The sequence below is a fragment of the Tinamus guttatus genome, unplaced genomic scaffold (genome assembly GCF_059628265.1).
Source record: "Tinamus guttatus ecotype Peru unplaced genomic scaffold, ASM5962826v1 Tinamus_guttatus_pri_ptg000472l, whole genome shotgun sequence".
NCBI lineage: Eukaryota > Metazoa > Chordata > Aves > Tinamiformes > Tinamidae > Tinamus > Tinamus guttatus.
This window is the reverse complement of record NW_028289006.1, coordinates 259,155-274,796: the sequence shown is the minus strand read 5'-3', so window position 1 is coordinate 274,796 and position 15,642 is coordinate 259,155. Positions and strand designations below refer to the sequence as shown.

At 41.2% G+C, this 15,642-nt stretch overlaps 1 protein-coding gene across 11 annotated transcripts in view; it reads right to left on the bottom strand.

Moving 5' to 3' along the window:
- TNRC6B (trinucleotide repeat containing adaptor 6B) overlaps positions 1-15,642 on the bottom strand; it is a 113,851-nt gene that overhangs the window by 29,888 nt on the left and 68,321 nt on the right. For all 11 annotated transcript variants that reach the window (XM_010221347.2, XM_088532778.1, XM_088532781.1 and 8 more), the window contains 4 exons: positions 12,418-12,505; positions 9,410-9,431; positions 7,889-8,233; positions 512-2,839 (listed from right to left, as the gene is read on the bottom strand). In XM_010221347.2, the coding sequence (XP_010219649.2) occupies positions 512-2,839; positions 7,889-8,233; positions 9,410-9,431; positions 12,418-12,505 (2,783 nt within the window). The remainder of the gene's footprint in view (positions 1-511; positions 2,840-7,888; positions 8,234-9,409; positions 9,432-12,417; positions 12,506-15,642) is intronic.

Sequence of the window (15,642 nt, the reverse complement as noted above, 5' to 3'; positions counted from 1 at the left end):
TATTTTATTTCCAGGGTATGAAAGTTTTCTTGTTCTTATTTCAAAGGAGGAAATATTTTGCTAAGCATTCTTCATGCTATGGCAAAGCCAAATTGAGCTAATAAACTAGATTTGACTCATTCAATTTCAAGTATTAACTGAGCTCGCCTCAGAGCAAGAATCTGTTGATAGCAAATTAGTAAAGAAATTTCCCCTCATCTTTTTTAGTCATTGAATATAAAATATCTGTGAGAACTCAGTCTGTCCTTTCAGAGCTCAGATTGAATATGCAGATTTGCAAGCTAATAAACATTTTCTCTTACTGGCAAGCTGAGCAGTGCGAGCTCCTGAGGCACAATAAGCAGAGGATTGACTGGTCCATATTTTAAATCCTTCAATACAGAACCAAATATTCAAATAAGAAATTTGTTTTTCTTTATGAAATAAAACTATTAAGGAACTCAAATCTGCACGTGCATCCCTCACGCATAAGGGTTACTTGCACTGCTGAAGAAAGGAAGGAGACAGGTACCTGATGCTTGTGATTTGCTAGTCATCGGAGTAGGCAGGCTCTGTTCCCGTGGGGCCTGTCCTCCTTGCGAGTTCTTGTCCCACAGGTTCACATTCTTGTAGTTGTAACTGCTAGGATCTCCCCACGCTGAAGTGCCATCGTCGATATCCATTTTCCGACTGATTGACTGTGGAGAAGGTTCTTCCCAGCCACTAGGCTCCTCCTCTTTGGGGGCCGCTGGCTGTGGTCCGCTGTTCCAGTTTGGGTTTGGAGGTCGCCCGTTACTTGGGGTTGGTGGCGGTGGACCCCAGGAGCCAGAAGCCTCCTGCTGTTGCTGCTGGTGCTGTTGCTGCTGCTTGTTCCAGGAGTTGGGCTGTCGACCCGTCTCATTCCATGTTGAAGTTCTTTTACAATCATCCCACCCACCCTTTGAAGCAGCGCTTGCATTTGCACCATTACCCCAAGTTCCAATCTCATTTTGCCCACCTTCACCCCAACCAGATGCTGGCTTGTTTCCTGCGCTTTCCCAGTTACTGTTTTTAGTTTGGTCAACTTCCTCTCCCCAACCGTTCTTTCCAGAAGACCATCCTTGATTAGGTTGCCGTCCACCCCACCCCTGTTCCTTACTAGAGCTCTCATTCCAAGAGGAAGATGATTTTTCTTCCGGTCTTCCCCCTCCCCAATTAGAAGAATTGGGGTTCTTATAGTCATTCCATCCTCCAGTATTTTTGGGGTCCTTCCACTCTGTTGGGGTTGAGAGCTCACCCCATCCAGACTTGATTTGATTGCTTTGGCTGGGTACATCGCCCCAGCCCCCTGAGTTCTTTGTCTGTGTGGCAGAGCTCTCCCACCCCTCAGTTCCTTTATCAGACTTCCCCTCGGGCCGAGGCATCTCTTCAATATCCCACACGGTGTCTTGCTTAATTTGAGTTTGGCCCCAACCGGTGTTTGAAAGCACTCGGGGGTCCAAATCAGTCCTGCTCAGCAGAGTCTGCAAGACTGCCTGGCAATCCGGATGCGTAGGCCTATACGATCGGCGTCCAGAATTGTGACTGTCGCTGCTTCCTGCTTTGTGGTTGCTTCCAGTGCTTTGACCTCCAACCTCACTTCCCGCAGAGCTGGAAGATCTTCCCCAACAGGGAGCCTGGGAGTTGCCTTGGTTTTCAGGAAGAGGGTGGCCTTTTTGATTGTCCCATGCTCCAGTGCTAGAATTTGGTTGGTTTGGACCACTCCATTCTCCAATCTTCAGTTCATCAGACCCAGACAGCTGTTTCCATTCTCCCTGAGAGACCCCAGATGTCAATTTGTTCCCTTCACCCCATTTGCTTTCATTTGCATGCTGAGGGCCAAAGTTCCAAGACCCACCACCCGTAGACCGGTTATTGTTATCCCAAGAATCACTTCTTGACCCATTCGGTTTTTGAACAGAAGCTCCTTTCCAGGAGTCCTCTCTATCCTTTCCATTGTTCCCGTGGTTTCCAGAATTGCTCTGTCCAGAGACTGTGTCAGTTCCAGAAGACCCCCTAGCTGTACCCCAAGACCCAACACTCCCAGTCTTTCTTTCTCCAGTGCTTTGTGAAGGGGTGTCAGTGCTCCTGGAAGGGTTCCCCAAGCCCATTTCAAAGGGCATTCCCTTATTCTCCATAGGGTTTGGTGAACTTAAGTTCAAGGAGTTAGTGTTTCCATTTTTTGGTCCATCAGTGTTATGAATTTGAGCCTGTTCTCTGCCAGAGACAAAGTTAACACCCGCATTTTCCATCTTTGACTGCTGTTCCCTAGAGGTCTGACCTACTGTGCTAATCTGTGCATTGGAGCTACCACTATCAGATTCCAAAGTCCCTTTCCTAGAACTGCCCTCTTGAACCAGTGCCGGCCAAGCAGACGGGTTGCTATTTGGGTTAAAGTTGCTGAAGCCAGAACCAGGGCCAATTCTATCTTGTCCACTCAAGTTCCTCCAATTTCCTAGTCCATTGTTACTCTCGGCAGCAGGGTTGGAAGATTGAACAGATTTAGCCTTGGAATCAGATTTCCAGGCCCCAAGATTACATTCGTTTCCAGCGCTTCCAGACTGGCACTGGCTTCCTTTTCCTTTGTTACTAGTGGTGCTTCCTGGCAGAGTGTTCTTCTCCAAGCCAGGGTTCGAGGCACTGTTGTTATCGGTGGTGTTTTCGGAAGAAGACTCAGCATCTTTGCTGGCAATACAAGGCCACTCTTCCATGTCAGACCCGTCTACAATCACCTTGTCCCAGATGTGAGTTGGGTTGGCGTTGGTGCCGCTGTTGGAGGAGGCTCCAGGACCCCAAGTGGAATTTGCATAATTTGAAGCAGCAGCACCTCCAATTGCTGAATCTAAACAACAAAACAAAAAGGTCATTAATATCCAGCACTCTTTACAAACACTGGGCATCATATTTTTGACGCTGCTGATTACTGTTTCCATTAATAAGTTAATCCTTCCCTCAAAGACATGTAACCAGTTTGCTTTGGAAGAACATCAGGATGGAAATGCTGTTAAAAATATTGATAAAAGCTCATTTTAACGAACTACCCACAAGCACTTTGTGGGCATTTAAACTCACTGTTGACTCACTCCTCCTGCTAACAGCCCAGCTATTTAAGTTCAATATAACAACTGCAACTCTTAAAGAACTTACATGGTCATTACTGCCACTGGATACCGACTTTTGAAAAACAAGCTTAAAAATCATTCTATTTACAGAATAAGAATATAAATGCAAATATATTTGTGAGTACACGTGTGCAGTCAAATAGTGGGAGCTGTTGCTGATCTGCCATTCAACTAATTCACAGAACAACTAAAATTTATTAAATAGGAAGAAATGAAGGTAATAAATACATAAAGCTGAAGGAATCTATCCTTATGTTTTTTTCAAGTCGATTTTGCTAGTAGGAATTTCTATACACCCTTTATAAAACAAATAGGCTTTCCCCAAATGACTATAAGCCAAAACAGTTACACAAACTACAACTTCTGTGTAGTAGCACGCAAGCTGTATTCAGCATGTAATTACCCCACATTTATGTCACTGCTATATTTAGTCTAGAAGCTACAGCTTGTGATTTTGTGAGCAGCTAAGCTGATCTCTCTGCCACTGGTTTGAGGCTAGTAAGAGATCTCACTTTGCCTCCTGCCTCTCACCAGCTCCATCACAGCTCCTCTGTGACAGTTCTGATGACTGTTAATGCCTCTGAAATTAGTATATTTTTTTAATCTGCTACCCCAAAAGAAAAAAAAACAAAAACAAAAACACCCCCACAAATCTCTCCTTCTTGCTAGGTTAGGTTTTTGCTGGCTTAGCACACTGCACTGCATAAGCAGCAAGTCTAACGAGCCTTAGAGTCATCCTAGGGAAAATGGCAGGAAGGAGGAGTAGGAATAAGACCTTTCTTTCTTTTATTTATGGTGAACTATTCAAATGTCTGCTTTAGACTTCAATTGGATAAGAAACCTGCATCTTTTTAAACTTGATGTGAATTAATACAGTGCCATAGTGGGAGAAATCTATGTTGGTGCTACAACATCACATTGGCACGTGTGCAGACGTTAGCCCTGCTGGTTAAAAATAAGACACCCTTGTCATCCACAGAACTAGCTTTAGTCCTCTCTGAACGATTTTTGCAAGTCCATTACTACTTCACAGATGTGCTCTACATATGCTTCTACTCGTTTTTCTGCATGTTTTTAATCCCTAAGTACATAAAACTGCCCTCACCACAAATTCCCCGTAATGAAGACTAAACACATGTCTTTTTATTAAATTATGTAGTGAAACCTGATGTATTAGAGTCCTATTTAGTTACTCTACCACACCAGTTCAGTTTATTTTGCAAACATGAAGTTCACAGTAATATCTGCATCAGTATCACAGCAAATACATCTGAATACATTCGATCACATCCATAAAAATTAGCCTTAAGGGACTTAAAAATATAATTTAAATCCATGGGGGCGTTTTCTGCTTGCTAACACTTTTAAGGAAAGATGAACAGATCAGCCTTCAGCCAGTCTCACATTTCCATTTCACACACCTTCAGCCACCAAACAGCGGCCACCAAGATCCAAAAGACAACGTGCTTCTGCACGTTCAGTTCCTTCTGTTGTTCTGATTTCCAGTGCAGATGTAACAAGAAAAAAGAAAAGCAACTCTCCACAATATATCTATGTCTACAGTCCTTTCTAAGCACACCGAGCAACTGCTTTTTGAACTTGAAAGCTTCCCAATGAGCCTGAACTCAGGCACACCTTCAGGACAGCTGAAGACAAGCTCAAAGGCCTGCAGGGTCACTGGCTTTGGCACTCAGCATCGGGCATTACGATTCAGCAAACGGAGCGGGCACCGGCGGCATGCAGTGAGTCTTCACTGAGGTGCTTTCTGATGAGCATTCTTAAATTTCTTTTCTGTGAAGACATTCTAATATTAAGACTGGTGTTCTTGCTAACTCAGTGTAACTACAACGCATTTTAATGGACTGCTGTATAGAAACAGCCTCGCCCTACTATTATTTGAGGGCGGCAAAGTCTTGGCAATTTACAGTTCTGTCCCAGTAAGAGAGTGGTTAAAGGTTCTTGCCTTTTAATTGACTTTTCCTTAATAATAATAGTAGAAAAAAAATGCTGAAGAAAAACAAGTTCCTTATCTGACTACTGTGATAGAAGATACCAGTGAATGCCTACTTTTAAGCATGAAAATAAGAAACTGAAACTGGGGAAAAGTATTGAAACGGAGTCTTGAAACAACGACCAGTTTTGCTGTGAAAGGTAGTGCTGATACTTGGAGAAAAGGTGAGAACCAATGTGTGTTTCCCCAATAAAATTTATGCTTAAAAATTCTCTTAAAATTCTCTTGCACATCCTGAGTATCAGCAGTCACTGCAAAAACAATATAACACCCCCTCCTCCCACTCTGCACTGCTTACAAGACAGTGGTAAATTTGGTGTCACCTTTTGGTAAAATGGGGTTCTGCCATCTCACAGAAGCAGAGTGAAGATCTCATTTCTGGGAAAAAAAAGATGCCTGCACAGAAAGACTAGATACTGAAGACAGCGTTAAGCCCAATCTGAAATTGGGCCTGCGCACAGCCACGATCATGGACAAACCTGTTTCCATGAGCGCTTGGATGAAAGTGGCACTTTATTTGGTAGCCCTGGCTTCCCTCTTTCTCAGCTGCTCATTCCCATTCCTCCACCAAAGCTACTCCCATGTGCCAGTAACCTGCGTTTGAATTAACCGTGAGCTGGACTGGGAACTTGGCCAGACTGAAATTAGCATTAAAAACAGCCTGGGTTAATTTTAAGCCAGGTCTGCTCCTCAGTCTGCTGTGGCACAGACCTCTGTGCTTGGATGGGGTGGGACAGGAAGAAAAGCTCACACTTTTCTTGGCTACGCTCCTGACTAACATCAACCTAAAGCGACTAAACAGTGATGTTAAAGTTGGTACATTCAATCAAATACAACTGGCTAACATCTTAATCTTTAGTCAATGCAATGTTAAAGTGAAGGCTAAAGCAGGAGGATTGATAAAAATCAAACTTTAGCCTCAGAAAAACAAGTATTCGGTGTTGAGTTTGTATTAATTATGAAAAAAAAAATCAATGGGTCTCCAAATTACTTCCAAGAAACCCTCAAGCAGAGCATCCAGCAACAAAAATATTGCTGTCTGTGAGAGATTCTGACAACTTTTAGGGAATGCCTCAGTACTATAAAGTCTCCTTTGTCAGGAGTCTCTCTGAATCACTCTAAAGATAATGTTAAAATGACAAAATACTGGGACTTTGTTAAAAAAAAAAAAAAAAAATTCAAAGATTTCATTTTTCTTTCCCCTCGACTATCTTTCCGCTGTTGTACGAAAACCAGCCATCACTGAGAGTTTTGTTTTTAAACCAATTATCTAAAATGTATTTGTCCTTGTAGCTTGAAACTAGCCCTCATTATTAAATAAAGAAGGAGAGAAATAATGAGACTATTTTTTTAATACAAGACAAACTAAGTTTTCAATTTTCCTAGAATCTTTTTTAATAAACACAACCACCCCACCTGGGTAACTTGATTCTGAAGTTCTACATCACCTCTGTATTTTTTCTTCCTAAACTGTAGAGAATTTCAAAGTTCATTCTTGCCAAGAACACTCTACCCAATAATCTGGCAAAAAAGAAAATTGAAATATAAATTTTTCCTCCTTTCAACTTTCGAAAAAACACCATCACCATCACAAAACATACAATTCCCCAATCCACTTATTGTTAGACCTGAAGCTGTCTTTGAATTCTCAGACCAACAGAGCTTTTCTTCAGAAGGCAGATTTGCCAAGGGGAATTTTCTTTGTTCTGATATTATAACTTAAAAAGGAAACATTAAAATTAGTACAAATGTCCTAGTTGGAAAAAAAACCAGGAGCTATCACAATTTTCTCATTCTCATAAATCAATATTAAAAACCATTTGTTTTCTGCAATTCAAAGTGAGAATATTCTCATAATATTCTGTTATTGAAAAAAAAAAAAAAAAAAAAAAGGAAGTTAAGGGAACTACTTTTTAGATTACTTAAAACTAAATATGTGCTTGAAATAAAATGTATTTTATAAAGTCCATCCAAAGAACAAAACGAAGATTATCCAATGCTATTTCACACAGATGAGAAGTGATCAATGCTTTTCATTTACAGATCCGGTATCTATAGCGACTTCCTATAAAACTTTCAAAACTTCTGCGTCTATTTTAACAAATCAGAGTAAAAAAAAGGTCTAAGACCTTCTTGTGGTCTTAGAGCATTAGAACATCCAATTCTCAATGCTCTAATGTACGTACTTAAAACAATCTTTTCTTGTCCCATTCAGTAGTAAAAATTACATCAACTGCTGCCAGCAACAGAGTCTATACACTGAAGCACTAACCTGCTTCAGCCTGAGAAAATAAGATCTACGAAACCTGCTTTTCAGCTCACTTGTGGGAAACGATTCCACTTGACTGCAGCCTGCACAATATTGACCAATCACTGTAATAAGATAATGTGCACTACAGAGGGAGATAAATTAACTCTACAGCAGAGAGATCAGCAGTGTCTTCTGTCTTGCTATAGCATAGTACTTGACGAAATGCTCACTTGCTCGTCTAAGGTGGCAACTTTGGCAATGAAATTTTTTTTTAAGAATCCAAAATTTGAAATAAAACCCACGTCCTTCCTTACCTTCAGGCTGAGCAGCGTCAAAACAGTTAACAGAAAGATTTCCGAAAGCACCTTGAGGACTTTTATTACTTAACAACGTGTTTGCACACAATTCCAGTGATCCATTTGTGGCTCCATCCACACACACCCAAGACACGTACGTGCTATTTTCTCTGCACGCACACGTTCCACGGCCGCCTATCTCCCCGTTTACCTGTTGCAGTCCCGCTGTCGCCCTGCAGCAGTGCTCCTGTCACTGGTTGTGCGTTGCTTGGGTTCGCTCCTGGCGCTGCCGGGGGAGGAGGCCCTGCTCCACCCCCGAGGAGCATGCAGGATGGCGGAGGGGGCTGCCCGCGTTTCAGTAACACTTTGTGGTCCTGCTGGCAGCGGAATCGCGGCGGCACCTCCCGAGGCATGTAGCGGGCGGCGCTTGGCGGTTGTCCGTTCGGCACTGCCACCCTTTTGGCATTGTTGCCACCATTGACTGGTGGCGATGGAGAGTTGCCAATTGGGCTGGCAGCCACTGGTTGGCTTAAACTTGGTTTCGTCACTTCGGGCACTGGAAAAGAGGAATAATGAAAATTGGAGTCTTTTCCCCCACTTCAATCTCTGTGAGCTACAAGCACCCACGGACAATCTTTCCTCTTGTCATGTCATTTTTCTCTGGAATACTACACAACTCCAATCTTATCAAACTAATTAAAGCAGCAGGAAAAATTAGCAGCAGTAAACTTCTCACTTCCATGAGCATCTTCACAAAACTGAATAAATTTGGTAAAAGGACTCTACAAATCAAGGCTTTGTGTTCCTTTATTCCCATTCTCCACAGGCTTTTTGAAACCAAGCAAAAGAAACTTGGGTATTACCTACCCAGGTATGTAGAAACCATAAGAATTCGCTCTGATATCAAAGACAGATTGAGCAAAGAAAGCCCAATACCTTTACTAAAGCCTCTTTTGAGAGGGATGATTAGAAAGGGATGTCTAGTAAACCTAACCATAGTTGCTAAACACAATCAGTGACAGCTTGGGCGGACAAAAGTGAGACAAAACAAGGGAGTCTCCTCTTCGGCAACCGCATCATTCCCACAATTTGTTCTGATGAGGCTCTTCCGACTTCTCTACATAGACTTGAAATTGCCCCCAAATTAGAAAAAAAATGTATTGTTAGCTGTAAAATAAAACACTATTTTAGTTCTCCTTTGCTAATTCTTTTTTAATGGCAATTTACTCGTGCAATTTTTAGAAAACTTACAAGTTATGATTAAGGATATTTTTAGATCAGCTGAACAAGCGAAACACTCAGCGGTTCACTCATTAGCCGTGCTTCATCTTTTGAACTTCAGGTGCCTTCATTATCTCTTAATTGTGTTTCCAGAAAAAAGTCAACTTCATTCGTTTTGGTATCCCAACATAAGCAGTACTTTCCCAACCTTCCACTACAAATTTGCTTTCTTGCCTAAAACCATTGTAAAAATCGAAGTGAGGCTAAACTTTTCAGCTAGGCTATTTTTATTCCTCTTTTAGGATTCTGATACACACAAAAAGTTTTTAACAGTTCCGCTTTTCATTTTTTCCTGAATATTCACCTTTTTCACCATGACTCATAATGCCCACCTTTTCCAATAACTTTGATTGACACTGAGTCTCTGATCAACAAGAAAAAACAAAAGCAAACAAACAACAAAAAAACAAAAAGCACAAAAAAATCTTCACAATCAAACAAGGACTCTTACCTTTGGTTTTTTGATCTGTGACCTGCAAATTAAGAGTAAGAACGTAAATAAAGTTTTAAGAACTATAAAATTCAAACATTGAGCACATTGAGCAGGCTGCACTAAATCATGATGGTAGCTCATTAATGCTAAGATTTGTGCTTGTTGAATGAAAAAAGATCAACTGCTAAATTAGAGGTCTAAAAAGTAGTTCTAACTCAGAACCAAGTTTTCAAGAACATTACAGTTCCTACAGCCTCTCTACCTCACGCAAACACCTCATTCAGAAACAGCAAATTACTTCTTCACTTGTGATGATTTCTAGGATTCACCCCTTCCCATCCCAAATGAAGATTAAGTCAAACGAACATGGGTTACACCACTACCACGCTCTCAGACTCTGGAGGTGAAGTATTGCAGGTGAAGTGCAATAAAAACTGCCCTCTGTGTAAGAGGGCCTGTACAGCCAATCTTTGTGGCTAGCAACAAGATTCCCACGGGGTAACCACAGGTGAGAGCAACGACCTGCCTCTCTGCCACCTTCTCCTTTCACTTTTCCCATGATATCATCTCCTACAGGAAGGAAACCTAAACATTACTGGATTAATTGCCACAACTACAGAAAGTACCAGCAATATCTACAAAGCGCCAACTTCAAAAATCTCCTGCATGCAATAAGCTGGTTACTGAAGTGAGCCATCCTGCTTGCCCATGTCCTCAATATTTGCTTTTGCTGTACTTCTCTATTCCTACGGTGGAATAGATTTCTGGCTACAGTAGAAACAAACGTACCGCTGGCATATTCTCTGGAATCGCTCGTATTCCAGCATGTTTTGAACCTGCCAATCATGAGTTCCACCAAACAATCAGGGAAAACCCCTAAAGATCATCATGTGTCAGGCTCTATGATACCTATTCTTAAAAGAAATCGCTGAACTAGTCCATAATTCTGGAAAGCACAGTGACAGTATAGAATAACGAACGCACAAGTAAAAAACAGTTTATTGTTTAAAGCAACCAAGCCAGAACTCTTTTGTATGGTAAAGAACAAAAAGACAAGCCTCCCTGAATTGCTCTGCCATCATTTACTTTGTGAGGATACTCACTGCAATCTGCAAAGCAGAATGTTCACCAAAACATAAGATCTTAAGCATGGTAACTGCATAGAATTGTGATCCGTAACTCTCCCAAGACAACAAAAACTATATTAACATCTGTAACAAGGCAGAAATCAAAAACATAAGATCTTAAGCATGGTAACTGCATAGAATTGTGATCCGTAACTCTCCCAAGACAACAAAAACTATATTAACATCTGTAACAAGGCAGAAATCAATTTTCACTTCACTAGTTAAAAATCTTGTAGGTGTCAAATTATGTCTAGTTTTGGAATGCAGTTAAAATGCTGCTATGCGCTCAAAGTGACTCTGATGCTCCACTTCCAGAAGTGGAGAAGAAAAAATACTTCAGAGACCCAATTTTCACATGTAGAAGCCTACCAACACTACCTTTAGTGAATAGCAAACATGCTCAGTAAGAAAAAAAGAAAAATCTCTTCTTGGAAGAACTCATTAAGAACCCATTTTACCCAATTTTTCATGAATTTCATGCTCTTGAAACTACAACTACAGTTTCCTTCAGGGAAAAAAACTTGTCTATACTGCATCTCTCACATAGCCAGAAGACTCTGTTCTTGTGATTTTTCAGGCCTAGAAGCAGAACTATATCTCAGACTTACAGCCCTCATCTCTCCAAGGGGCACCTGTCAGCACTGGCAATCCTGAAGCAGATATATTGAAAGGAGAGGTGAAGCCAATCTCAACCCTCCAACAAGCCGCAGAACAGTCCCTGGGACACCAAGCACAGGAAATTCAGTCTACAAACTTGCTGCATAACTGTTGGCAAAGCATTTTCAGTGCTGCAGGTCATCTAGACAGAAAAAGCTTCAGTTTACACAAACTCCTCATTTTAACACATTTGACTGCCAGCACTATCTGGAAAAAAAGATACTCTCAAATCATTTATTAATGTTTAGTGAATGCTACTACAATCATTAAAATCAAATGCACACACCCATGTTTTGTCTATTGAGTTGCCGGCTTCTCTATTCCTGGATATCCTTCTTAAGCATTAAGTTCAGTCTCTAGGAGATTAACGTATTTACAGTATTTACCTTTCCCAAGATTTTGGCAAAGTATCATAATGTGCAATCACACCAAACGGCTTGACATGAAAGGGGCCGCCAACTTCCCTGGCATTCAAGTAAGGCAGGGCTCCTCCAACACTCACAGCACAGTTATCAAGGTGATTCGTGCAAACTTTCCATATCTCTGTTGCACCCCTGCATATCAGCATATAGCCCTCAAGCCACTAGTCTTTACTTACTCAGTATAAGGTGCAGTCCCTCCTGGCTCTGTACATACTTAGCTGAAAATTTATCATCCATTTGGATTTTGTATGAACATTAAAACAGCAACACTGAAGCAAAGAGACTATCAGACAGATTGAAGAAACCTTATTCTCTAGATACTGGTGTTTTACCAAGTAGCCTTGGAATGAATTAGCACAAAAGGAATGAGAGAGACTAAAGTAAATACAAGAGAACTACACTTGCTTAACTACAACTGCTTTAAACTCATCCACTCAACCCACTGAAAAAAATGGTTTTAAAAATCCCCTGGGTAAGCCAAGATTAAACTGGCATAAAAGAATGCCAGTTACTGGCTTTTCTCTGCCAAAATCTACAGAACCTAACATAGAGTAGCATTTGATCTTTAATTAAAAAAAAAAAAAAACACACCCTTAAACTACAAAAATAAAGTCTTCTGCTCCCAGTAACACAGAATCATTAAGACTAGAAGAAGAAAAAGAAAAAAAAAGGCAGAAAACCTTTAATGAAGTATCACTACATGGTAATGGACTTCAGGCAAGCTGGAGTTTTTAAGTTCAAATATAAATCAGCTAAAATCTATTACCGACCACAACAGTATGCTCCAGACAGATAAGAGAATTTAAATATCAAACCATACCTTCTGAGCAGATTCCTTCTTTTTCTTATCCTCTTTTTTCCTTTTCTTGTCTTCCATTAACTGTTCTTCCCTTTCTTGCTCCTTCTCTCTGCCAAAACATTAAAGAAACTGGTATAAGCACAATCAAGTTCTACAAACAAAGCCACATACAGTGTCTCCCTCTTCCTCTGAAAAAACTCAATACAGCAGATTCTTCGGATTGTCGAACCTTTCAGAGTTGAGGAGTTCAGTCAAATTGACATTAGAAATCAAAATATCAACCATCTAGGTCAATGTGGTCACAATCAGGCCACCTGGAAATGGTGGAAAATTCCTTTGTTCAGTTTAGGTCTCTGCAGCAAGGACTCCATATAAATTAACTACACGCCTGATACGAGGAAATACCAGGAAGACACTTTGGCCAAAGTACCCTTTTAATTGGGTTGTGCTATTATTTAATGAACAGACTCATGAATCTTTTCATACAGAAAAAAAAAAAAAAAAGCAAGTTGCAGTTTAATATAAGATAGCTTGCTCTGATATGACATTTATCTTCACAGAGGAAAGAAATTATTCTATTGCCTGTAGCAATGCCATTTGTAAGAGATTAAAAGTGTCACATCCAATCTAAACTGTCATTTTTTATACAAATCAGTAATTTAATTTCTAGGCTGTTGTACCCACACACACAATTTTCGGGATGAAACTTATACCTTACTTTCTAGGGAATCTCCTCTTGTTGCTATGTTTTGCATCAATTTTGAATGCACCAGAAAAGCAACTGGATATATCACTTCCTACCCTTGGGTGCACCCTTGGGTAGGAAGTGCCCTTGCCCTTGGGTGACCTGTTTTCACGGTTAATCACATTTCCATTAATTGATTCTCTTTACCTGCTTGAAGTGAGTTGACCCCCACCCCCGCCCAAGATTTCACATGACTTGGAGAACAGGGGAAGACTGAGACAATTAGTGTATAGTGATGATCTGAGAGTATAACCATGATCTGAGAGATAAGGCACAGGATTGGAGAAAGGGGATATATATACTACAAAATCTATGATCTCTCAGACCACAATTTCAATTTAGATCTATGAAGACCGATTTGTGCAGTTATGAGATATCAAGGTTTTAATGCACAGATATCTGTATCACGTTGCTGGGGCCAGATAATTTTATTTTAACACAGCATGTTGACTAGTCTGTCAACATGATTAACAACTTTAGAAACAAAATTGTAGTTTATGCTAGTGTAGAACTATTTACAAAAATTATTCATAAGCCAAATCTTCTTTTTTCCCCCTCCCTCAATTACAGTTCACAGATAGAAGCCGAGTTGGCTGTGCTGTCACATCTACACTTTTTTCCCCCTCCTAATTTCCCTCTCCCTGCTAAGCTGCATCACACTAGGTAATATTTAGGTGTGCGTTCTCACCAGATAACTGCCAAGCTAGTGTGTAAAAGAGACGTTCACGTACCCAATCACTTTAATCCACAAAAGCATAGATAGTCTGAAATGCTACTTGTTAACAGTGCCTGAGCCTGGGCAAGAAGAGGACTTCAAAAGAACTCAAGTACAAATGTTCCCACGGCTACTGGTAACACAAGCGGCTGCACTCTGAGGCTGGAGCCTTCCTTGGTGGAGGAGAGCAGGACGGCCAAGACAGGAGGTCTCAGCACCACCATCCTCGTGCTTTGAGCAAGTGCAATTTGTGCAGGCGGGTAGGTCTGGTCCCCCTTTACCACCATCTGAAGCAAGTTTTCTATGCCAGGTCAATTCTTGCTTCTTTTCTGCACTCTGTAAGATCCGAGTGCACTTCCCAACCCTACACTGTGGCAAGGAAAAGTCTCCTGTGCTTTGTGTGGTGTAATGGCATAAAGCATTTGAGAGCCAGTGCACTTTGCACTGCCATGGCATCACAACAAAAACTTCAGTTTTCTTAAGCCAGAGATCGCAAGCAATATGAGCAATATTTGTATTGCTCATAATAAATACCTCTTTTGTATTTTGTATTTTTACAATACTTCATTGCTCATATTGCTCTCCAGTGTTATCCACATCTTTTGAAGTTTCTATAGGCTCAGACCATGCCTCTGCTTTAACGTTGTCACGTTATGCAGATCTTTGGCGTTGCAGTGCCCGTTACAGATTTACTAGTTCAAAACAAAACAAACAAAAAAAAGAACAAAAAAACATCTCTTTGAAATCAAAGCTGAAGCCAGGGCTTACAAAGATGGGCAGTACTAATAATAAAAAGAACTGAGAAGATGCAGAGCCCGAAATTAAACACCCAGTTACGGCCACCTGTCTTTCCGATGACAAGCTTGGAAAAGGGAAATGCTGCTGCTGCTGCCACCGCGCTCTTGGATGACTATGGAGAACTCTGCGCCGTTTGGAGGGGCTGCCTTCCCTCCCTGGTGTGTTCTTAGCGATGGGAGCTTGATTCTCCACTGAGCACATCTGTCAGACACTACAGGGAAGCAACCAAGGGATCCTTGCTTAGAAATTTAGGCCTCAGTTCCCAACACACTTGAATTCTGCTGAGCTGAAAGGGATCTCAACATGTGGGCTCAAAGGTGCAAGACCAAAAAGGTCCTAACACAATGGGAACCTCACACACATGGGAATTAGGAGTTTATTCCCTCCAAGTGACAGAGGCAGCAGGAGATTCTGAGATAGAGACAGACTAACAACATAATGTTATGCTCCAAGCTCATCAAATTAGAGAGAAAAGAGCTCACCACAATTTTGGATATCACTGTCTTCCCACTTTCACTCTTCCCCTCATTTCACTATTTGTATTTTCAGTTTCATATCAAGTTTTTCTTTTTCTTTGTATGCAAGATCAGTGTTTCTTGCCTTTTATTCAAAGGACTCATTAAAAAGACTTCTAATTTTTGGCAGTAGTTCAATGCAAACTGCAGTGACCAAAGCAGACCAGAGGGGAGAAAAAAAAACAAAAAAGGGCAGTCTTATGTGTTCCAAAAAACTTAAGATGAACAAAACTTTCTCACCCATCTCTTCAGTCGAAAGTGCTGCCAGACAATATTCTGCCCTTAGCTAAACACAATTCTTTCCGACCCCCTCAAGGGAACCCGGGTCCATCGCGTGCTACCAGCTGCTTATACTGACACGATGAACACGGGGAGAAAATTCAGGGGCTGGTGAGCGCAGAGCGATACAATGGGGTGCGGTTCCGCTTTTTGTTACTGGCAGGCAGCTATGGGAATAGGGAGGCAGCGCAGCG